Source organism: Anthonomus grandis, chromosome 16 (assembly GCF_022605725.1).
Source record: "Anthonomus grandis grandis chromosome 16, icAntGran1.3, whole genome shotgun sequence".
Taxonomy (NCBI): domain Eukaryota; kingdom Metazoa; phylum Arthropoda; class Insecta; order Coleoptera; family Curculionidae; genus Anthonomus; species Anthonomus grandis.
In genome coordinates this window covers 8758491-8783441 of record NC_065561.1, presented here as the reverse complement: position 1 = coordinate 8783441, position 24951 = coordinate 8758491, and the positions used below count along the sequence as shown (strand labels likewise).

Sequence of the window (24951 nt, the reverse complement as noted above, 5' to 3'; positions counted from 1 at the left end):
ATTTCCCAACCAGTGTCATTAAGAAAATCACAGTCTATACAGGGTGTTTCCTAACTACGGTACGAAACTATACAGGGTGAATCGTTAGGTCGTTTTATGAAAAAAAGTTCCTATGAACGTATGTCGGGAGTTGCTTTGTTTCTGAGATACAGGGCGATGAAGGTTCAAAAAAATAACGGTATTTTAAAAATACTATAACTATCCTTAAACCGATTTGGTTAAAATTTGGTGCAGTTATTTGAAGTTATAAGACGCTTATTTAGCTGTAACTAGATTGAAATTATTAGGTCCAGTGGCGTGTCAGTGGGCACCACATGCTTATTGTTGAGAAAAAAACAAGGCCAATAATTGTTTTGCAGATTTTTATTTATTTTTGTATTTAAGCAACTAAAAATACAACTTTTTCGTATCTTATATTAGCTTCATATTGGTTTTTGAAAAAAACCTAAGTATCTTTAACTCATTCTAAAAATTATCCATGGACGACAACATGAAATAAAAACCAATTAATTCAATAAACAATTTCGACCTTAAAGTAAATGAGCAAAATGCCCACTTTCTGATAAAATACACGACTGCAAATGATTTGTCATTGAGTGTCTGACACGCTCAAAAATACCTGGAGTATCCCTTATGATATTGCAATTGACAATTATCCGATTCCTCAAGTCATTCACATCTAGAACAGGAGTTTTATAAACAAGAGCATTCAGATGGTCCCATAAATAGTAATCCAGGGGATTCATATCAGGACTGCGAGCCGGCCAATTTTGAGGTCCTGCACGTCCAATCCAGCAATTAGGGTAGATGACGTCGAGATGCTGAACGAGCAAGCTCGAGCAAGAACACTGAAATGAGCTGGAGCCCCGTCGTGCATAAACCACATGTTGACTCTTACTTGTAGGGGTACTTCTTCTAATAAAGTGGGTAAATGGTGTTGCAAGAAATCCGTGTAGGATTCACCTGTTAATCTTGGCGGTAAAAAAAAATGGGCCAATTAGGTAGCCACCAATAATTCCTATCCAAACGTTCAGCGAAAATTGTTGCTGAAAATGAGTTTCTCTAATAACGTGGAGATTTTCGTCGGCCCAAAAATGATCATTGTGGAAGTTCATAATAGTATCTCTTGAAAAATTTGCCTCGTCCGTAAATAAAATATTTGGTAGGAAATTATTATTGTGTGCCATCGTATGAATCAACCACCTGCAAAACATTAATCTTGGATGAAAATCCCGAGGCAGTAGAGCTTGTACACGCTGTATGTGATATGGATGCAGGAGGTTTCTTTTTAGAACTTTCCAAACGGTTTTTGAACTGACTTCAAGCTGCAGTGCAATTTTCCTGATACTATTGGAAGGATCTTCTTCTATCGCATCAAGTATAGCTTCTTCCAGTTCAGGCGTTGTTATAGTTTCTGGTCTTCCACCACCCATATTTTTATTAAAACTCCCACATGGGGATATGGGGCCGCCATTTTGAATTGTCTCTAAAGTCAAAAGTTGCGAGATACAAGAAAAATCTTTTTTTCCTTCTTGTTAATTAATTTTACTTTTCCATTAATTAACTACAACATCTTCGATAAACTCCTGCTATTAATGAGTTTATGTTTTACCTATCTATTATTGATTTCTAATACCTTAGAAACGGAATGTTATGGTAGCAATAATATATAAGCTATCACGCCTAGGGCATTATGATAATGCCCGGAAATTTTATTGATTATCCAATTTTATTTCTCTCATAATAAAGAATAAACATCCATTTTATACAAAAAATAATGTTTCTTTAAATACTAAAAATTAAACTTTATTTCCAAAATAAAAATTACATTTTTGAAATGTCCCAGAAAACGTAGCTGATCCCACTATAGAATGGTCGGGGTTCACATAATCTTGCATGTAGTCTTCTAAATGTTTTTGCACATGGAATTACTCAGTTAAGATATCTGTCCTGGTAAATTCTTCGTGCTTCTTCCGCATTTCTATTTGCTAATTCATAAATAAAGTGCATGTCGGTCATTTCATGGTTAGTAAAATTATTCATGAAGGAGTAATAAATCACTGCTAATTGACAGCTGAATTTTACTTATAGCAATTCTATCACTGTCAGCTGGTCTCCAAAGCAGGTAGGTACAAAGGAGGTACTTGAATGGCTTGCCAATTATTTGTCATAAGAAGCACTGTATTTCAAGAATCTGATAATAAAAATCGTAGAAGTTGAATGTTTATTATTATAGTAAACAAGACACAAGAGACCAAAAAGTCGTGCATTGGAGGGTGGACATTTTGCTCATGTACTTTAGGGTCGAAATTGATTATTGAATTAATTGGTTTTTATTTCATGTTGTCGTCCATGGATAATTTTTAAAATGAGTTAAAGAAATTTTAAATTTTTTTTTTCGAAAACAAAGTTACATATGAAGATAATATAAGATACGAAAAAGTTGTATTTTTAGTTGCTTAAATACAAAAATAAATAAAAAGCTGCAAAACAATTAATTATTGGCCTTGTTTTTTTTCTCAACAATAAGCATGTGGTGCCCACTGACACGCCACTGGACCTAATAATTTCAATCTAGTTACAGCTAAATAAGCGTCTCATAACTTCAAATAACTGCACCAAATTTCAACCAAATCGGTTTAAAGATAGATATAATATTTTCAAAATACCGTTATTTTTTTGAACCTTCATCGCCCTGTATCTCAGAAACAAAGCAACTCCCGACATACGTTCATAGGAACTTTTTTTCATAAAACGACCTAACGATTCACCCTGTATAGTTTCGTACCGTAGTTAGGAAACACCCTGTATAACCAGTAAATATGAAAACGTATATTACTTACTTTTCACTGCTTGACATAAGTTCAAACTACAACTTATGTGCGCATTAGGAATAAACCCTTTCGTCGCACTATTCTCCAATTTAATATTAACACCAGCCTCAGTTACTGACCTAACGATCCCAACGTATCGCCCACCTACGTTCGGTAATGCTGATTTCACTTGGGGCTTGAATAAACTAAGCTGCATATGAGGAGGATCGACTTTCCAAATGTAAGGGTTTATCTAGAAAGTAACAATTATTTAATATACTATTTTGAAGAGTGTGACTTCAGTCTGACTTACAACTTGGCCAATAAAGAAATATTCTGCCGGAGCCGACTGTTCATTGCCCATGCCTTTCTGACTGATCCAACCTTTTACATTACCATAAAATACCACCAGAGTACCATTTTCTGATACTTTTGACACTACTCCAGGGTATTTGTTTCCAATTTCTGCATCTTCTATATTTTTTAGACACAATTCATTTTCTACCAGAGCAGGCTTTAAGGTAAACAACACCTTGTCTTCTTCTGCACTTAATACTCTAACGAATAAAAACGCATATTAGATTTTATTAAATTTACATGTATACTTCAAAGTGCTCTAACCTTGCATTGACTTTCTGTCCAACTTTAAACTTCTTTTTAACATTACTACTGTACTCAATGTTGCTTATGTGTAAATTCGGAACAAAGCCTCTCACATGACCCGTTGAAACTACTATTCCCTCTTCTTTTACATTAACTACCGTAACAACTGTTAGCTGTCCAGGTATTAAATCTGTTGAAGCGAAAGTATTTTCTTTCACGACACTGTGTTCTGGCGAACAAATAAATGTTTTTGACAAGTGATTGTAATCCATTATTCTGCAAGGGTGTTTGCTTCCCAAAGGGTATTTGGAAGCAACAGCTTCAGAAATATTTATGTTTTCATTGCGGCTTAACGTTCTCAGTAATCTCTTGTTAGCCGCGTATCCTCGCTGTTTGTCAGGCAACGCAAAATAGAGCCCAGTATTTGATTTTCCAAACACCTAAATATGAGATACAATTTTTTCCAATAAAAATACATTTTAATACAGGTTAATTCTTAATGTTGCAGAAGCTTAGATTCTAAATTAGAATGAGAAACTTAAGGTCCTAGTTCATTCGCTGAGAGCAAAAGGTACAAAATTTAACGCGATGGCTAAGAAGAATCTTTTTTTTTTGGCACTGGTTCAACCAACTAGCCAGCTTCTCTCTTTGTGATAAAGTAGAAAAAAAGAAATAAATAAAATTTCAGTTCATTAAATTTAAAACCAATAATATTTTAAATCTACCGAGGTTAGACCATATTTGACAGAAAACACGTTACACAGTTAAATTTTGTGTACCGGGTGGCCAACTAAGAATGGACGTCGGCGATATCTCAGGCCCTAATAGTCGTAGCCCCTTGAAAAAAAAATTTTTGTAAAAAAGTGGCGAAAAAAAATGCTGGAAATTATTTTGAAGTTCATTGGTCAACCGCTAGAGGGCGCGACAGCTTCTTCAAATCTTAAAATTGCATTTTTGCGAAAAAACCTCCAATAACGTACACCTCAAAATATTATATTAATATTCTAGGAAGATTTCCTCACAAAAAAGTTTCTACAAAAATTTCTGTCAGTTGTCAAATAAAGTGGTGGGGGGCGTTTTAGCTTGAATAAAGAAAACAGCTGAAAATCAGCTATGACTGGACCGATTTTTTTTATACATATTTTTTTTAATGTCTTTTGTTGCCTTATTTTTTCAACCAAAAAAAAAATTCAAATTACTTTTCCTAAAATCCGCTAGAGGGCGTTGACTTGTGACTAACCCTTTCTGTCGGATTATTTCAAAAAACTCAAATGCAACTATATATATTTTTTTACGTCATTAAAAGCGGGGAAGAAAACCAAAGAAACTGGTGAAAACGGCACTTCGATATCATTTCTTAAACAAAAGTTATAAAAAAAAAGTGTCCATTCGAAAATAAAAATGACAAAAATGGCGATAAACTCCTATTTGCTTACATAAACTGAATAAACTTCTTTTATATAAGTATTTTTTTAAACAAACAAACTCATAGTACTCTTTTAGAAAATCCGACATACAGGATTGATCGTTATACGTTTATTTATACAAGGTGTTAACTAAACCAAGTTGACCAGATGGGCCTATTTTGGGAAAACTGTGCATAGGAAAGTTGAGTTAGTAGGCTATGGAAACAAAAGTGGCAGGTAACCATGGAAGCAAAATATGTAAATATTTCAGTTAAATGTCATTTTAGCGTCTCTTCTTGCGATTGTTAAAGCGTTTTTAAGTCTCGCTAATAACATCCAATAGTTTTCTTGTTAGTTCGCCGTATTGTGAACTTTGTTTTTCCAGTTTTCCGTGTTGTTCCAGTTTTTCGTGTTGTGCCAGTTGTTCGTATTGTTCCAGTTTTTCCTGTTTTGTTCCAGTTTTTTGTGTTTTGTTCAAGTATTTTGTTCCTTAACTTTTTATCTCTGTTTTTCGTATTGCTTTGTTTAACAATGCTTTACACAAACGAAGAGGCGTTTGACATAATAGGTACTTATTTTTAATGTATGAGAAATGCCACAGTTGCTGCAAGGGTGTATGCGCATCAGTATCCTGATAGACGCCATCCTACTGCAAAAGTTTTTCTTCGGATCATACATCGTTTGCGAACGACTGGAAACGTTCGGCTGCCCGTGTTTCGGAGACAACGAAGGGGACGCACCGAAGACAACATAATAAATGTTTTAGCCTACGTCGAGTTTAATCCTCACTTAAGTACTAGAACAATAGCGCACGACCTGGGAGTAAATCGAACTACTGTTCAGAATATTCTTAAGGAGTAAGCGATCTTTTGGATATTAATCTTCACTATACGCGATGAGACTTAATTTTCCTAAGGAGAGTTCATTTTTTGATGATGATGCTTTGAATGTAAAATTAATTAATTTTTACACGAAAAGCACCAGATTGGTCTATTCTGTTGAATCAGCAGTCATCATCTTGTTCCAGGTTTCATCCATATCATTTAGTCCTGCATCAAGAATTAAGTGCACAAGATTTTGACCGAAGCCTAGACTATTGTCACTGGCTTTTGGGTATGATTGTAGAGGATCCTCAGGTGCTTTCAAACATATTGTGGACAGATGAGGCTACATTTCACAGCAATCGAGGCGTGAATCTCCACAATATTCATTACTGGTCACCAACGAATCCGCACTGTATGCGAGAAGTCCAGCATCAAGGCCGTTGGTCTTTAAATTGTTGGGCAGGAATATTAGGAGGTCGAATTATCGGCCAACAACGCACTAAATGGTGCAAATTATTTGCAGTTTTTAAGGGAGGAATTGCCAATTTTATTAGAGGATGTGCCACTTGAAATTCGCCAACGAATGATGTTCCAGCACGGTGGCTGTCCAGCACATTTCGCCCGAAATGTTCGGGAGTTTTTAGATGCTACTTACCCTGGTAGATGGATAGGACGGGGCGGTACCTTTCCATGGTCGGCTAGATCACCAGACCTAACGTGCCTGGATTTTTATTTATGGGGTCGAGTTAAAGAAATTGTTTTTGCAACAAGACCTACGACCCGACAAAATATGATTGGCCGGATTAGGGATTGCATGCAGACTCTCTCATTTGCTGAGGTAGAGACTGCAGCTTTGTCTACCGAACAAAAGATGTTTCAGTGCATAGAAAATGATGGAATGCATTTTGAACATTTTGGGGAGGCACTAAATAAATTATGTGTATACCATATTATTTATTGTACCACCTAAGATTTCTTAAAATTGTATGTAGAATTTAAATATCAAATAACATATTATAGAGTGTTCTATTTAAAATAAGCAAGTTTTCATCTACAACCGGTATCATCAAAATTGTTAAAAGTGTCAAATTATTTTAATTTTGTATCTTTAATTAACTTTTCTATGGTATGGTATGATGCCAAATTTTTAAAACTTTTCTATAGAACAACTATAAACTGTATGCACAGTTTCCCCAAAATAGGCCAATTTGGCCAACTTTATTTAAATAACACCCTGTATAAATAAACGTATAACGATCAATTCTATATCTCGGATTTTCTAAAACACTACTGAGTTTGTTTCTTTTTAAAAATACTTAGTTAATACGAGTTTATTCAGCTTGTGTAAGCAAATAGTAATTTATGGCCATTTTTATCACTTTTATTTTCGAATGGACACTATTTTGTTAATAAGTTTAGTTTAACAAGTGATATCGAAGTGCCGTTTTCACCAGTTTCTTTGGTTTTCTTCCCCGCTTTTAATGAGGTAAAAAAATATATATAGTTGCATTTGAGTTTTTTGAAATAATCCGTCAGAAAGGGTTAGTCACAAGTCAACGCCCTCTAGCGGATTTTAGGAAAAGTAATTTGATTTTTTTTTTGTTGAAAAAATAAGGCAACAATAGACTTAAAAAAAATATGTTTAAAAAAAATCGGTCCAGTCACAGCTGATTTTCAGCTGTTTTCTTTATTCAAGCTAAAAACGCCCCCCACCACTTTATTTTACAACTGACAGAAATTTTTGTAGAAACTTTTTTGTGAGGAAATCTTCCTAGAATATTAATATAATATTTTGAGGTGTACGTTATTGGAGGTTTTTTGGCAAAAATGCAATTTTAAGATTTAAAGAAGCTGTCGCGTCCTCTAGCGGTTGACCAATGAACTTCAAAATAATTTCCAGCATTTTTTTGGCCACTTTTATTACAAAAAATTTTTTTTCAAGGCGCTACGACTATCAGGGCCTGAGATATCGCCGACGTCCATTCTTAGTTGGCCACCCGGTACAAACTATAACAATTGACACATACAGGCCTGTCAATTTGAAAAGGTATTACCCTCTATATTTCAGCCCTTGTATACAATTTAAAAATTTCTAAAAACACGTGAAATGTATTGTTTTATATTCTTTTTTTGCACGTTTGTATTGTTTTATATTCTTTTTAATATCAACTTCTGACTTTATAAACATTTAGTTGTATAAGTAATTTGACCATGTACAATAGGTTACCTATTTTGTATAAGATCTAAATGTCTTGTGTTTTTGTGTACTCATGTGTTTATTTATTTATTTATATTAGCTTTGTCTACAAAATTTATAATTTTTTGACAATACAGCGATTGTATGTATGTATTACTTTAATAATTTATTAATTATGACAACATCATGATATCCTAGTTGTGGTAATACTAATTAGAGATTTTTAGGCGGGACGTAAGTTTAGGCTCGGTGCATAAAAGACTTTAATTCGCTATAACTTTAAAACGAGAAAAGATATCATCGTGTGGTTTTCACAGTACTTTTGCAAATTTTATTTACTTTTTAAATATGATCTCAAAAATATACCATTCAATTTGAATTTTTAGAGTAAAATGGAAAAAACTGGAATTAATAAAAATTGCGCCCTCTGGCGCTTTTATTAGAAAGTATAGAGTAGTGATGATATCAGACTTTTAAAGCAGCTACATTTATCTAGCAAATAAATTTTGAATTGCTAAAATCAAATGAGTGGTTTAGAATTTACAGCGATTTTAATGATTCCACTTTCAATAGCTTTCCCCACCACTACTTTCGTTCGTACGTCAATAATTCATAAACCAAAATGACAGCAAATTATCTAGTCTTACTAAAAACAATATCAAAAGTATAAGTTAATATTTAAGTTTTCGGAGAAAAAGAGGCTTCTCTTATTTAATTTTTAGTTGCGTCCTCTTGCGGTGAAATACGGAACTTAAAAATAATTTCCAGAATTTTCTCATGGCTTTACTTTTTTTTTCACTCTTATAATAATAAAAAAAATTCTATTGTTGCATGTACAGGTCCTGAGATACAGCCGCTTACCTCGCTTATTTGGCCACCCGGTACATTTTGATGAGAGTAGAAATGATATTAGCAGAATATTTAGTCACAACAATATTGGCAGAATCATAACAATCAAAGGGTCTTTTAAATTTACCTCTGCTTGAACAACTTTTCCCACAGGAAGATCGACTTCTTCCTCTTTTTCAGGAGGACGTAAAGTTAGATGAGTTATTTTAGTAATGGGTTCCACATATAAAATGTAGGCAGCCAAAAGCTTTCCTTCGTGATAGTCAGAGGGCCTATTAAGGGGCTTTTTTAAATAATTTTCGTCTACGTAACCTACAAAATTTTCGGAAAATTTCCCTAGAAGACCATGGGCTGTAATCTGAAAACAAAATGGCAACTACAGAATTTTAGTTACTATCTACGAACAAAGTCCTACCTTATCAACAAGAAATTCAACTTTATTGCCTGGGATTATATTGTGCAAATTGTCCACGTCACCCTTCAATATTCTGATGTGATCATATTTTGCGCTTAGCCTTACTGTTGACGTTGTAGATGTCGCGTCAAACTTATGCACAACACACCAAAGGGGCTTTCCAATTACTAAAAAAAAAATAATTACTTTAAAAAATCAAAGAAAATTTAAATAAAAATTACCATAGTTAACGCCTTCGTTGATATTTTTTGATGGTAAGAACACCCTGCAATTCTTTACACCTAAACTCATTTCATAACCATGATCAGCTTTTGAGCTAACACTCGCCCACACCAACATTTCTTTCTTAAATGAATCATGATTCCTTTCAGAATAAATATCAAGCGGATTTATGCTTCCTTCCAAGTGTGTGCCTTTTTCTCTGCTCTCTATGTTCATTATTTTGACTGGTAGAAATTCACCCACTGAGAACATCATGCTTAATATTTTGTTAGTCTAAAAAAATAATTATTTTGATTAAAAATGACATGCACAAATGGCAGCCTTACTTCAATTTCTCCAGCCTTAATTTGTTGGTTGAGATATTTGGTAAAAGAGTCAGAAATCTGTGTCACTCCAACAGTTGCAAAACAAAGACCAGGAAGCTCAACTTCTATGGCTAAATTTTTTATTTGCCTCACACATCCCAAGATCACCATACCAGTTTGAATTGTCTAACGATAATCAAATGTTTTTGAAACAAATTGGTAATAAATTAAGAAGCAATGTTTAAATACTTACTTGGTAGGAAAGTGTTCCTTTGACACTAACCACTGGTTCTGACGTTTCATCTGTCCCTAATTGCTTTTTCTTAGATTTTTTTGGTTTCTTTGCCTTAGGAGGTTTTGAAACACTAAATAACTAAAAATCAAAAGCAACTTTATTTGTATTTAAAATAGACTAATAAGAATAGCACTTATGTTTTATCTTAAAAATATGAATATGCTTTTCAGTGTGCCTCTAGGATAGACGCGATAAAATTTGATAAATTTTATTAAGTAATATTGCAACCTAGTTATTTAAAATCACTAAAAAAATTCATAGAGCTATAGTTATCGAATCAGCATAAATTTAAAATTAATTAGAATTCTTTAGTACATTGCACATGTAGTATTTTACTTTAGCATAGTAATAAGCTTAGTAGCGACTTTTAGATATAGCAGAGGCAGTGGTTTGCAAGATAGTGTTGCTTTTTATAGTAAACAAAGTTGCTATTTTTTTTCGTAGCCCTTTGCGACTATGGCATACAAGGTTGCACCAATGGCTAAAATTTTAAAAATCACTTTTTTTTAAAAAAAACAACGATTTGTTTTAGAAAAACTATCTATAAAAGAACATGCATTTTTTTTCTGCCATTACTTGAAAGTGATGAACAATTTTGTGGCTATAGTGCTATATGGCTACTAGTTGGACAATTTTTCTTGAAGGAAACAATATACAGACAGAGCAACAGCAAAAAAGGTAGGAAAATGTTAATGTATTTATGAGTGAGAAATATCTTGAAGATTATTGTATTTTAATAATAAAGTGTCGCAGGTTTAGGACTTCAAATAAAACTGATTATATTTCAAAAGAATTTCCGACATTTTAGCGTTTATTTAGACCATCTTCAGGGCTGGAAATGACATGTTTCACTTTATAATTAGATAAACAAATAAATGAAAAAATACACATTGCATGTCCAGTGATGAAATAAGCTGATTTTTTATATAGAAATAGGTACGTATATCTTAACACCATCTTTTACTGTACATATTCGGGATTGAAATACATGATTTCTCCTCTTCTTTTTTGAAAATTACAATCTTAAAAATTTTATGTAAACATAAGAAAATAAGACTGCCTGTTTTACAGTATTTTTTATTTAATGTTTTAATTTATTTATTCATTTATTTATTTAATTGTAAAGGGTAACATGTTATTTCCAGCCCTGGAGATGATCTAAATTAAGGTCAAAATGTCGGAAATTCTTCTGAAATAAAATCAGTTTTATTTGAAGTCCTAAATCTGGGACACTTTATTTCCATTGTTGTATGTGCTGTGAATCATTTAATGTGTATGTCTTAACTTTCACTTGATGTCTTAACTACAGGTCCCCCTCAGGACAATTTGGCACCTTTTTGGAGTCACTGGAGGGGTTATTGGCCGAGGTGAGTACCTCCAAAGAAATCATTTTGACTGGGGATTTTAATATTTCGAAAACAAATACCAAACAATTCTGTGATCTTCTTAATAGCTTTGGTTTGGTACAAATGAAGGGTGAAATGTCTTGATAATGTCTTTTCAGCTCCTATCTTAAGGTAAGGTATTTAAAACAGCTCCTTAGGTATTTAAAACAGAAGAAATAGATGTTAATTTGTCTGACCATAAGGGAGAATTCATTGAATTTAGGATTTCAAAAAACCTTCAGATTATTATGAATAATGTATTTCGCCCCTATTACACAAGATGCTAAATGCCTTTTATAATACATTGCATTAAGAACAATGAAAATTTATATCAGACAAAGACACTGGATAAATTTGTTTGTTTTGACCCTGCAAATAGGATACATGTCTTCATTTTTGGCAAAGACCTATATAGTTTGTTTGAGTCAAGATAGCATTGTACACTGGTTTAATCATAAATTTATTACCGACCAAATGAAAACATCAATGTATTTGTATTTGTGACCATGAATACCATGAATTTAAAAGTTATATCTAAAACATTGTTAAAAAGTGCATGGTATTACAGATTTTTAAGTATTGTAAACTTAAAGTTCTGTTTTCAAGTCAGTCAGTAAGGTTTCCATGTAGGCAAAAACACTACAATGGGTATTCTACTCTAGTCTCCCAAATATAAGAAGCTTTTCATAAAAAAACAATATATGACAGCTCTATTTTGTGACCTAATATCCTATTTAAAAAAACTCTGTTCCTGAAAGAGAATAGTTTCAATTAATAAAATCTTCTTAAATAACAGTGTATGATGGTGAGAATTGCAGGTGTTACATAGTTAGAGAGAGTAGTTAATGTATGAGTTCCACAAAGTTCAGTATTGGGACCAATATTTTTTAAAATTTTTGTCAATGATCAATCTCTCATTATTGGCAAATGATACAAGTTGGCTGATGATTTCTTTTTCACCTTTTTCTCTATCCAGGGATAGTCAATAATTTGCACATCATGGAGTCTTATGCACGAAAAAAGGCTGAACTGTGGTTCAGGTCAAATAAACTTCTATTGAATAAATACAAAACACAATGCATGTTATTTACAATGTGCTTTAAAGATGACTGGGATGGTGTCACTGAGATATGGTTTCTCTAGGTAACTCTTGACCCTAAACTACAGTGGGAATCTCATATTGAGGTAGTTGCTAGAGGACTGTCTAATCTTTTTTATCCTTAAGTATGCATGGCAGATCAAAAAGTAAAGCAACTGACATTGGCAAATATGGTAAGGATCAATGGGGATAGATTGTTTGTTTGAGGGACACCACTTAATGTTGGATAACAAATGCACTTAAAGCCATTGAATTGAACAAACTAATCAAAACTGATAAAATTATTTTTTAGATAAAAGAGGAAGAATTATACAGGGTGTTGCACCATCAGGAGGGGCATAAATCCCATGTAATTTTTAATAGAGTCAAATATTGGCTTCCCCAATTATTTTAGAGAAAAAATGTATAAGAATAATTTAAAGAGCACCAAAATCTGCAACCAACAAAATAACTTTAATTATTTTAGAGCTTATCCATTTAAGAGTAACAGCTCAAAATCTTTACAAAAATTTGTCTTTTTTTATTGCCTTGTATTCACAGATATACCAGCGAAAATTTATGATCTTGACTAGTGATGAACCTCAAATACTTTGCCATAATAAGTTCACTGCATTAAAATTCTACATTAAAAAACTCCGCTATGAGTTACAATACTGAAGAAAAAGTACTAATTGCTAAATGGTTTTACCAAGGCAATAGTTACCGGTAAATTTCAGACTTGTTTGCCTCTTTTTTTAATAAATAGGCTGATACCAAGAAAATAAACAGTTAATAGAACTGATACAAAATTTAATAAAATGGTACTGGAGTAAATAATTGCAAATGTGAGGCAAACAATGAATGAAACAATCATCAAAGGCAAGAAAACAAAGAAAATGATAGAGAGATTATGGGCATTGATCATACAACTGCGTTTCAGGTTTTAAAGAAACAGAAATATTTCTCATACAAATATGGAAGGCATCAGGAGCTTAGAGATGGGGATGAAATACGGCGGCAGGAGTTCTGTTTGGATATGATGGAAAGGGCAAACATGCATAAGGATTTTATAAGAAATATTTGCTTCACAGATAGACAATTTGCTAAACAATGAACCTAACATTCAAAATAATTGATATTGGGATAAAGAAAATGAGCATAGACATTAACAACACGAACTCAGTATCCACAGAAAGTTACCAACTTTCCCACCTGTACGTATGGGGAGACAAAAAAGACACAATTTTCACCAAGATTTTTGCCAATAACTTCTAAACAGGCAAACCTACCAAATTAAAAGTTATCTTGTTGGTTGCAGATTTTAGTGCTCTTTAAATTACTCTAATAAATTTTTTCTCTTAAATAATTAGGAAAGCCAATATTTGACCCTATTAAAAATTAAATGGGATGTCCTGCCTGGCAATGAAACACCCTGTATAAGGTTAGCACAGTGTTTGAGATATAAATTAAATCTTTGTAGGAGCAACTGATGATTATACCCCCTTGAAGGGTATATGCCATCAATTCTAAAGCACAGATATTTTAAAAACCTGTACTGTATATGTTGTAGATTATCTATATGGACATTATAGTTGGGGAACCACAACATTTCTACATAAAGTAATTTAGAGTAAATTAGGGTGTTGTTATAAAATAACAAGCCTGTCCAATGTTTTAAATTCTTTAATTGACCTGATTATTAAACCAATGTTAATATTTGAGATTGACATACATTTGCACTTTAGAGGTAGTTTATTTATTGCACACTAGTGTTCTAAAGCATCAATGTCATGTAGTACACCACAATCCTCATTAGTTTGTATAATACAATATAATACTTAAGTCATCTGAAATAAAGAATATCCAGACATAACAATACTAGTGATATCATTGGCAAATAGGGGAAAGATTAATGGGCTAAAATTGCTTCTTTGAGAGGCACCACTCAATGTTGGATACCATTGTTTTGAATTCAGTGACTTGAAAAACCATTGAATTCTACAAACTAGAAACAAATTTTTAGATAAGAGACAGAGAGTTGTATAAGACCATGTTGGAAACATCTGTAATTTTTTTGCCCATATTGAATCTAGTTTATGATAAGATTAAGATAAAATTAAGCTTAACACTTCTATATACAGTAAACACTAAATTAGTAAAAAAGTACATTATTGATAACTAATACCTACTTGATTAAACACTATTAATTTAATTAAAATTAAATTGATTAAATTAATAAATTAATTAAATTAAATTGATAAATTGATAAAATTAATTAAATTGATTAAATTAATAACGACTTGATTTAAAACTTAAACATAATTAACATTAAACAACATGAAATTGCAATATGGTAGTTGTAAAGCATTAATACACATAGTTGAGCTCTCCTCAAGAGACAAAACTATGTCAAATGATTATTCTTCCAAGGATCCGGAGTTTTTAGTTTTGTCTTTTAATTTGTCCAAGAGATAAAAATATCGACATTTGCATTGCACAACATTCGGTTTGTTGACCTATTTTGTCCATAAAGCATCTTGCAATGTTGGGGTTTAAATGTCCTTTGATTAGCCAAGGTCTTAATTGCCTTGGTGGTATGACAAATGACAGTTTTGACAGGCTCAGGACAGTTAATTTGATTATGTACAAGTTTATAGACGAAAACTATATAAATTTTATTCTCCTCTCTGAAAGTTTTCCAGTCTTTAAAGGTTTCTTAGGTCATTATACCAAATCTGATCTGGTGAAATTCTCAGTTTTTGGGCAACATACCTCAAAAATTTATTTTGAATTCTTTCTATAGAGTCACTATGACATTTATGATAAGGTGACCACACTGTACAGCAAAACTTCAGAATGGGCTGAACCAAACCCACATATAATGTTCTCAGAGCATTTGCATTGAGGAAATTTCTAGTGTGTCTCTTAATAAAGCCTAAAAGTGTAAATCCTTTATTAGGGGTTGTTTGGATATGTTCTACAAAGTTAAGTTTAGGATCAAAAAACACACCCAAGTCCCTAGTAATGTTTACAGATTGTATCCAAGCCCCATTAAATATATATTTAATATGTGGAGTATAGAGCTTTCTTGACCATTGTAAATGCTTACATTTTTGGATATTAAGTAACATTCCATTAATATTGCACAAGTCATGGAACACTCAAGGTGTGACTGGATCAGTCTCACAAAAACCTCACCCCTATTAACACCCCAAATTTTGCAGTCATCTGCATATAGGAAAATTAAACAGTACATGAAACAGTGAATAATATCTTCAATAAAAATGTCAAAAAACAGAGGTGATAGATGTCCTCCTTGAGGAACTTTACAGTCAACTGCGTAAGGCTTAACTAAAAAAGATCTTGTTTATTATGATAATATGGATTTAATTTGACAAAAAAAAAAATATGGCCCACTGTAGAGAGCCACCATCAAACCTGTAATGCTTCAATTTCTGGAAAATTGGTGGTGAACCTGTCCATTTTCCAAGGCAGACATGAATGAAGCCATGTTGCCTAGGACCAATAATATTCTTAAATTGAGCATAAACTTTTGCAGTTTATTACAAATATTTTATTTAAAATTTAATTAAGGTTTTAAATAAATATATTTTAAATAGTGTATAATTTTTTAAGGATAAACACTGTCTCTACTTCTAAATAATACCCCTCATTTCTTGCAAAAATCTCTACTATATGAACCTATCATCCACTTATGATTATATATCAAAAAACTAGCTTATCTTAAAGAAATGCTGTATCAGAATTGATTTTAAACTTTGCAATTATATTCAGGGTAGACAGACCTACAAAATAAGGGATCACTTGACGACTACTGTTCCAATTAAGATTTGGTGGTGGTATTATTTCATTCTAGGGGTCGCATGTATGGAACTAAATTTATGAATTAAGTGTTTACATCAAACATAGGTTTGTATTTTAGACTTCAATATTGAATTGAAACTTGCACAAAAAACTTCCTAAACAAATGCAAATGGTAAAGAAGAAAAAGAAATATTAAAAATAAAAGTTGCATTGAGCCAATAAATATAAATATGTGAATTAAATAATATAAAAGCAAACCTGAGGTTGATTTCTGGGGAATTGTAGTATTTTTTTTCCTTTTGAAAATCTCTATTTTAACTTACCGTTTCATTATCATATTGAGGCCTTTTTCGAACGATTTTCCCACCTCTGGGAAAGCTCTCTTCTTCAGCCATTAACGTTGTAAATTATCAGTTTAGTGAAAAAATTTAAAAAAATTAGTTTTCCAACACAAACATGCATTAGATTTTATTTTAGGTTATGTACACAGAACACAAATATAGGTTATGTATATGTATCATCGCAATCAAGAAGACTGGATCGAGGAGACGTATCTTGCCTGTGCTGGGTGGGCCACAATGCAATTTTCAGACTTGGGTTTGCGCAGTAGCGTAGTGCGTAATACCCGCCTGTCAAATGAAAATAAAAATCATCACGTAAACAAGCGTGAAATATGTGAAAAGGGAACAGATAATGGACATGCGCGAATGCGGAGGAAACGAGCTGATTTCCGTAGATTGACTGTAGCGCGTTACCAGCACACGAAAAGTAATTAAATGCCTAGAAAGGAGCTGTCCTAATGAATGTCACCAGGATTGCCTAAAGGGACATTTAGATGATTGGAAATGTAAATCATGTTCTTACTGCCCATCACAAAGGGATCTTTTTGAAGAGATGCGGAAAATTCCAAGTCGGTGGTGGAAATGAAAACTGAAATGGGAAAATCGATTGAGTTTTGTCAAGGCTCAATTGATGAAAATAATAGTTTAATAAAAAAACAAGACAAAAAAATCTCAGAATGCTTGGATAAAATAGAAGCTCTTCAGAATAAATGTATCCAGCTGGAAAAAGAAAATATTGTCCTCAAGTCGCTCCTTAATGATCAAGAACAACATTCAAGACACAACAGTGTTGAGATAGTTGGCGTCCCTGAACTAAGGGATAAAAATGTAATCTCTACAGTCGTTAAGTTTGCCAGAGCCTTAAACGTCAATATTGGGGAGGACCACATAGATCACTGCTATCGTATAGGGAAGGTCCAGGAAGAAAAACACGAACCTCGTTCCATGTATGTGAAGTTCATTTCAAAGATTAAAGGAGCATTTTCTTAGTGCTAAAAAAGTGAGACGGGATCTTTGTGTGGGCATGTGTGATCATATGTGAGGGTGTGCAGGGGGTTCACGTAAAAAAACCCGTGTACATCAACGAATCTCTAAAAAAGTCTAATCGTGCGTTGTTTAAGAAGTGCCGTGACTATAAAAAGAAGGAAAACATAAAATACTTGTGGGTGAGGGATGGAAAATTTGTATGCGAAAAAATGACACTTCGAAGAGGTTTGTAATCTATACAGAAAATTCATTGATTGATGTTAACTGAAAATGGAGGTAAATATTTAAAAGTTTACTATCAAAACTGTCAAGGTCTTAATTCTAAGTTATTTAATCTTAGGCTATCAATCTCTTCTTCAGATTATGAGTTTATTATCTTGACGGAAACTTGGATCCAGCCATCTATCTATGACCGCGAGTTTATCGATCAAAGATATATAGTTTATCGAAAAGATCGTGACCTAATTCGATCAGGTAAAGGAACGGGAGGGGGAACCCTGGTCGCCGTCAAGACAGAAATATCATCCTAACTGTTACCCATATCGTGCAATAATAATAATAACATAGAGGATATCTGGATTAAATTATGTTTTTCTTCTCAAAACTTGTATTTATGTAGTACTTATATACCTCCAAGGATGTTATATGATACTTATAGTGAATTTTTTGATACTGCAGAAAGGTATCTACAAGGCCAAAATAATAAAATTCTTATTTTAGGGGACTTTAATATATCCACTTTAGTAGATGTAGAAAATAGGAATATTTTTAATAACATAGAAAGTAGATATATACAAATGATAAACCTGTTAGACTTGCGATAACATAATAAAATTCTTAACGACAGAAATAGGGTTCTTTATCTTGTTTTGAGCAATTTTTCTTTAACTTTAAATAGAAACGACTCTCCTTTTATAAGGGAATATCCGAATCATCCCACTTTGTTTTGCAAACTTGAATTTAGCAATATTTCTAACAAAAAAACTTTTAATAGCCACTATAACTATAAAAAAAGGCAGACTTTTTAAAACTTTACAGATTGTTTGAAAATGTTAACTGGGATGATCTAAAAAGCAGTTCTGATGTAAACAAAGTAACAAATATTTTTTACAAAAAAATATATGATATTTTGGATCAATGTGTACCAATGGCACGTGAATGTAAAAAGGATTACCTACCGTGGTTTACTAAAGAAATAATTTTAAATTTAAAAAGAAAGAAAACATTGAGAAAAAAATACAAAAGATCTAATAGTCTCGCAGATAGAGCTGCGAGAAATTTCATTTATATCAGAAGTAAAGTAAAAAGTGACATTAAAATTGCATATAAAAAATACATAGAGGAGGTAGAAACAAAAATAGCTAGCGACCCTAGTAGTAGTTCTGGAGGTACACAAGTTCAACAAAGTCAGGTACTTATTCATCCAATACACCAATGTTATACAGAGACCAGGAAATAATCGAGAGCAGGGATATCGCTGACGCTTTTACCTAGCATTTTTCTAGTATTGTTCAATCAGATCCCTCTGGCTTCACCCTGGATTTTACTCCGGCGGTTCTTCTGACAAATGCGACTTTGTTTGTAAAGGGTATTATTGTGGAAGATATTAGGGTCGCCGTAAAAAAAATTAAAACCTATAAAATCGGCCGGGCCAGATAAGATACCACCCCATATCTTTAAAGCATGTATTGATTTTCTAATTGAGCCCTTATTAATATTTCACCTAATATTGAAAAAAAATGTATCCAGATTCATGGAAAACCTCAAAAATAGATCCTATATTTAAAATTGGTGACAAGGCTGATATTTCAAATTATAGATCTGTAGCATTAATTTGTTGTCTAAGCAAAATTTTTGAATCAATATTATATAACAAAATTTATAATCATATAATCGATGTTATCACTGAAAAACAGCACGGTTTTATGAATAAGAGGTCAACAGTCACAAATTTAACCACATTTTTGCAAAAGCTGAATGGCGTGGTTGACTAGGACAGGACAGGTAGATGTTATATATACCGGTTTTTCTAAAGCGTTCGATAGAGTCAACCACGACATTTTGTTAAGAAAGCTAGATTGGTTTGGCTTATCGCACGATCTTCTGAGGCCATTGCTTTTCTTATGTTTTATCAACGATCTACCATTGTGCTTAAAATATTGTGATGGTGAAATATTTGCCGATGATTTCAAATTTTATAGCAATTAATAGTATTAAGGACTGCGAACTCCTTCAGCATGACCTGAATAGAGTAATACTTTGGGAAAACAAAACAAATTATCTTTTAATGTTGAAAAGTGTATTACAGTAAATTTTACTAGAAAAAAAGTGCCAATTAATTACAATTATAAAATGGGTACTAATCTCTTACAATGTTAAACAGAAATAAAAGACGTGGGAGTAGTTTTCGACAATAAGTTGCATTTCGATGCTCATATTAACACAGTTGTTAATAAGGCATTTAAGATTTTAGATTTATAATTCGTAATGCCTGTAACTTTACTAATTTAAAGACCATTACTACTCTTTATAATGTCTATGTTCGCAGCATATTGGAATATGCCTCGATTGTTTGGTGTCCATTCTATTCGGTTTACGAACAAATGTTAGAAAAAGTTCAAAAAAGGTTTTTGCGTTATTTGTACTATAAAAAACATGGTGTGTATCTGATGAATATATCTTATGAAAACCTTTTGACAGAATTTAATTTAAAAAAACTTACTTCCAGAAGAACTGTGGCCTGCTTGTTGTTTACACACAAAATCCTTCATAATAATATAGATTGTTCATTTCTTCTCGAAAAACTGCTGTTAACGGTAAATATTCATAACAATAGAGAGTTAGGAACTTTTTATATAAAAAAACAAATACGAATTTAGGTAAAAAGTCGCCAATTTTTCGAATGTCCAGTGCCGCCAACCTACTATTTCATATTGACATATTTTATGAACCATTTGGGAAATTTAAAAAAATATATCTAATATAGAATATTTTTAAGTTACCTAATGTGTTATCTGGGGGGCAAAGAATCTATTTTTTTTTTAAGTTTGTAATAGTGCTTACTTACTATGCTTATTAGTCATTAAGAACCAATTGTAATCATTTAGTGGACGTTCTGTCTGTAGATTGCATAAATAAAAATAAATGTTATCCGCCTCCTCTCTGTTGGCCAGTAGTAGTTAAGCTGTCTGCCGGGTGAGACGAGCATTTTCTTATTGATTTTGTGCTGGAATATCTTGGTCCTTTCTTTCTTTCCAGTATCAAAAACATATCTATAGACTAAATGCCTCATCCTCCTTCTTTGGTCTGGCCTTGACCAAAGAAGGAGGATGAGGTCTGGCCAGACCGGTACCTGACGACGATATCAGTTATTCTAGCCAATTATTATAATCTTATTCTTTAGGAGTGGCTACCCCAAAGAACTAGAGCGTAAAGCTTCCTACTTAAAGCTTAACTCAAAGCTCTTGGTATTTATTAGATCCGTCTAGAAGATCTCCTCAATCTCAGCCACTAGCACAGGAAGTTCAAATGGGACTTTTCCAAAGATAAACGTGACGTTTGTTTCACTATTCGTTATTACTCGTAGAAGCCATTATTTATATATAAGTAATGACTACAAACTATTCAATTTTATTAGTGACATTAACAATGTTGCAGCGGGTACGAAATCATTTCAAGAGAGAATAAGGTGTTCAGGAAAGTCAATGTGTTAAGGAAGTCAAAGGCGGCAATTTTGAAGAACTTCTTAGGCATAATAGACGATAGGTTTCGCCAGTTGTACGTTGTAATTGAGTATCGCGCAAGTCAAATTAAGTTTCTTCTTACGTTAAATATGAGTTTTTATTTAATCTGACTTTCCCGTTAATTGACAATAAATAATTTAAAATTTGGTGGTAAGAAGTTCCTTTATTGTAATTAAATAATTAGTCATAATTATAACTAATTATGTAATTATAATAATATAGCGATCCTCTCCCCTCTAAGGGAAGCGAAGGAACAAATATCAAAATTATCATTAAATGTGTCCCAGTGTATATTCATGATAACAACAAAATGTAAAAAAAAAATCCTGCCATTTTTCACATATAACATTGTAGCACTTTAAAAAACTGACCCTGTACAGCTTACCTACTTAAAATAAAAACTTTCTAATTTTATGTTATTACTCAAAAAAGTAAAATAGTCGCGAAAAAAGTCTTCCACTCTTTCTTGTCCTGCTTCTTATCCTATTTATACTTGATCAGGGAAAGTCCTCGGCTTCTCGGGTATGTTCAACTCTTTGGTTTCTTTAGCCAGCCTATTAAAATATAGTATGTAAATATAAATGATCACTTTCGCGTTATCCTTTACCCAATCAACACATGAGTTTTTATCCATTTGCCCTTGCCTATCTTTCGGATTCCTTTCCTTGACCCTTTCCTACCCTTTGCTGTTGGTAGCTGAACCTATTTACTCTGGTAGCCAGGCCAGATGGTGATGAATACATCATGGCGAATCATCATGAGCAATACCATGCATTTAAGAATTAAAAATTGTCAAAGTTATCGATTCGGGGAACAGGGGAAATACCCGATAGTTTTTCCCAATCTACCAAGCCAAGCAAGATAACACAAACGATAAAAAAATTGTGGTAAACAAGGATGGATAAAAAAACCACTTCGCATGCTAATTTAATTTAAATAATTTAACTCTACACGTTGCTGCATTTTTGCTATGCTACAAATTTTTTTCCTTCATTTTAATTAATGCTTAAATTGACAATTGCTTAGCTTGGCGAGCGAAAGGACGAAGGCAGTTGCAAGCTTGCAGACATGGATAAATGATCTTTAGTATTGTATGTAAATAGGAAAGTCTAGATCATGCAATGATAAAAGATATAATGTGAAAATATGTTACTGTATTAATACATAATGGGTTTTCTCTCCTAAAGAAGCAACACCAATCTGTTCCTCTGTTGAATGTCCTTTAACTATGGAGTAGTTGAAGGTTGTGAAAAGTTTTTGAATGCAGTTAATACACAGAAGTTTAACTGCATTCAAGAATCCTCATGATTAGGCAAGCGTAAATTGGAGATTCCTTAAAAACGGCAAAACTCTGATCTTTAGAATCATAACTTTATTGCTCTTTGATTCCTATATCTATCATGTCACTCGTGGTCTAAGGTGATGGAAGCGTCTGTGCAAAGATTTCATGATTTTGGAAGTCAAGTTTAGCTTCCTGAAATGCTTGCCAAAACCTGTGAAATGAAATTCCATAGTTTCAAACCCGTTAAGAATATTTTGTAAATTATTAGAAGTACAACCAAATACTGAGGTGATCTTCTTGACCTTAGTAAAGATTATTTTAAAACTGAAATAACATACGTAATACGATAATATAATAATCTATTAAGTTTGTTACATTACACAATAAATTAGCATTGACGCAATCAATATGAATTACGATTTACATTAAATATGATTATAGACATCGGACTTAAACATCTATGGATTAGTATAGCCATTATGAGTAAAAGGGTTCCTCCTGAAAAAAGTTAATATAAGGTAACTGTAAGCAAAATAGTAAATTAGCTCCTATTACTTTTATCAATTAATATCTTCATAAATGACCTGTTGAGTGGAAAGCCATCTGTGGACCTCTGGGAGTAGAACGGACGAATCTTAAATTAGGGGTACAACCTACAGCACCTTCTAAATTAGAAGTGGGATAATAAGTCGTATCTTTTACTGGAGATTCGAGAATCTCTCTTTCCCTAGCAGTACGTTTTTGTCCTGTTTTTTGTTTCATCCGCAATAGTTCCTTATCCAATCTTTTTTCTAATTGTCTTTTCATCTCCTAGAATTTACATCACAAATATAAACATAATATGAATGGGGAACATGTTTTATACCTCCAACGCATCCGCGTCTCTGGCAAGGCGAATTCTGGCTGGATCACCCGGTGTTGCTCCAAACTTCTCTTTTTCCAGATTTTTTCTGAGTTCCGTTAGTCTATTTTTTTCTTGTTTTACTGCGCTTTGCATTTGAGCAACTAGAAATAAAAAATAAGAATAAGTATTTCCAATGGCATAAGAAACATTATTTTTTACTTTTTTGCTGAGTTTGTTTCTGTTTCTTTGATAAGTCTCCTTCCAGTTCTGCTATTCTTCGTAATAAAGATAACCGATCTCCGGCTTCGGCGGGTCGTAGAACTCCTGTTTTACGTCCCATTTTTTCCAATGTATTTGCTACCGCATCAGTTAAGTGCTTATGGATAAACTGCAACTCCTCTATTGTTAATACCTAGTATGCATAGATGACTAAACATAACGGGAAAATATAAGACAAACATATATTTTACATCAAACCCTTTTCTAGCAGCAGTTCTTAATAAATCATCCAAGTTCTTGACACATGGACATACTTTCTTGGCATAAAACGCCAACTCATGGTCTGAAAGAGGCGGTGATATAGCCAGTACTGTTGGTGCTAGGGTCAAGGTTTCAAATGTGGCCATCGTCAGCTTATCATCCTTTTTCTTCCTGTCCTAATTTGATATTTACAAGTTTTAACTATTTTTATATTTAAGAAAAATCTTACCTTTGTTGATTTCTTTTCCAAAGACTTCAATTCTGCTTCTAGCTCTTTACTTTTCTTTCTTTCCCTTTCGATTTCTTTCTGGAAAATAGCGCTATCTTTTGCCATCTTACTAGTTTGCTCATGTTTCTCCTTTTCCAATGATTCTTTTTCCATCTCAAGGTTTCCTACTTCATTTTCCAGGTCGTTCTTTTTATTTATGGTTGATTTTAACTTATCGCCCAAGTCATCCCTTTCTTTTTGTAGCTGCGATGATTTTCTTCTTTCTTTCTGTAATTCTTGCTGCAGCAGAGAAGTTATCGATTTCAGGTCACTGTGTTTCTGCTCAAGTTCTTTACTGCGTCGCCTTTCTTTAGAAATAACTTTTTCCACTTCTTCAACTTTGCCTTTGATTTCGATGCTCTTTTTTCTTTGGTCATCTATAAGTCCTTTAAGTCTATCCCTTTCTCGAATAGCCGCTTCCAGTTCTTGGCGCAGCTTATCCATCATGTTCATTAAATCCTTAATTTCCTTGTTATGTTGGTCATTTAAACTCTTAATGTAGTCATCCTGAGCTTTTTGGAGCTTACTTAGATCCTCATCGTTCTTACTCAAAAGATTTTTCTTTTCTTTATCAAATTGTGCTTTGAGGTTTGCTATGGTGTCGTCGCATTCTTTCTTTTGTTTTGCAAGCTGAGCTTCTAGTGAGCTTATTCGGTTTTTGTAATCATCTAAATTTTCGCCTGTTGGTTTTTCTGAAATAAATAATCATAGTTAGGTATTTAAGTTATTCGCCATAACCCGGTCGGCAGAACTAATCAGTAGCAAAACAGTACTGATACAATGGTAATT

General features: G+C 32.9%; 2 protein-coding genes across 10 annotated transcripts in view; both read right to left on the bottom strand.

Moving 5' to 3' along the window:
* The window catches only part of LOC126745465 (protein RRP5 homolog), a 66307-nt gene extending 49591 nt beyond the window's left edge, over positions 1-16716 (bottom strand). The window contains exons 1-9 of the mRNA XM_050453319.1: positions 16541-16716; positions 9888-10007; positions 9656-9820; positions 9329-9602; positions 9108-9274; positions 8820-9050; positions 3435-3856; positions 3127-3370; positions 2844-3066 (exon numbers count right to left, since the gene is read on the bottom strand). Of these exons, the coding sequence (XP_050309276.1) occupies positions 2844-3066; positions 3127-3370; positions 3435-3856; positions 8820-9050; positions 9108-9274; positions 9329-9602; positions 9656-9820; positions 9888-10007; positions 16541-16612 (1918 nt within the window). The 5' untranslated portion in view covers positions 16613-16716. The remainder of the gene's footprint in view (positions 1-2843; positions 3067-3126; positions 3371-3434; positions 3857-8819; positions 9051-9107; positions 9275-9328; positions 9603-9655; positions 9821-9887; positions 10008-16540) is intronic.
* Positions 16717-22912: 6196 nt separating this feature from the next.
* LOC126745444 (golgin subfamily B member 1-like) overlaps positions 22913-24951 on the bottom strand; it is an 87235-nt gene continuing 85196 nt past the window's right edge. For 6 of the 9 annotated variants that reach the window (XM_050453284.1, XM_050453291.1, XM_050453286.1 and 3 more), the window contains 6 exons: positions 24124-24854; positions 23885-24070; positions 23634-23826; positions 23436-23575; positions 23126-23380; positions 22913-23068 (listed from right to left, as the gene is read on the bottom strand). In XM_050453284.1, coding sequence (XP_050309241.1) covers positions 23144-23380; positions 23436-23575; positions 23634-23826; positions 23885-24070; positions 24124-24854 — 1487 coding nt within the window. In that variant the 3' untranslated portion in view covers positions 22913-23068; positions 23126-23143. The remainder of the gene's footprint in view (positions 23069-23125; positions 23381-23435; positions 23576-23633; positions 23827-23884; positions 24071-24123; positions 24855-24951) is intronic. The other 3 variants (XR_007663545.1, XR_007663546.1, XM_050453285.1) reach the window with 3 other exon arrangements.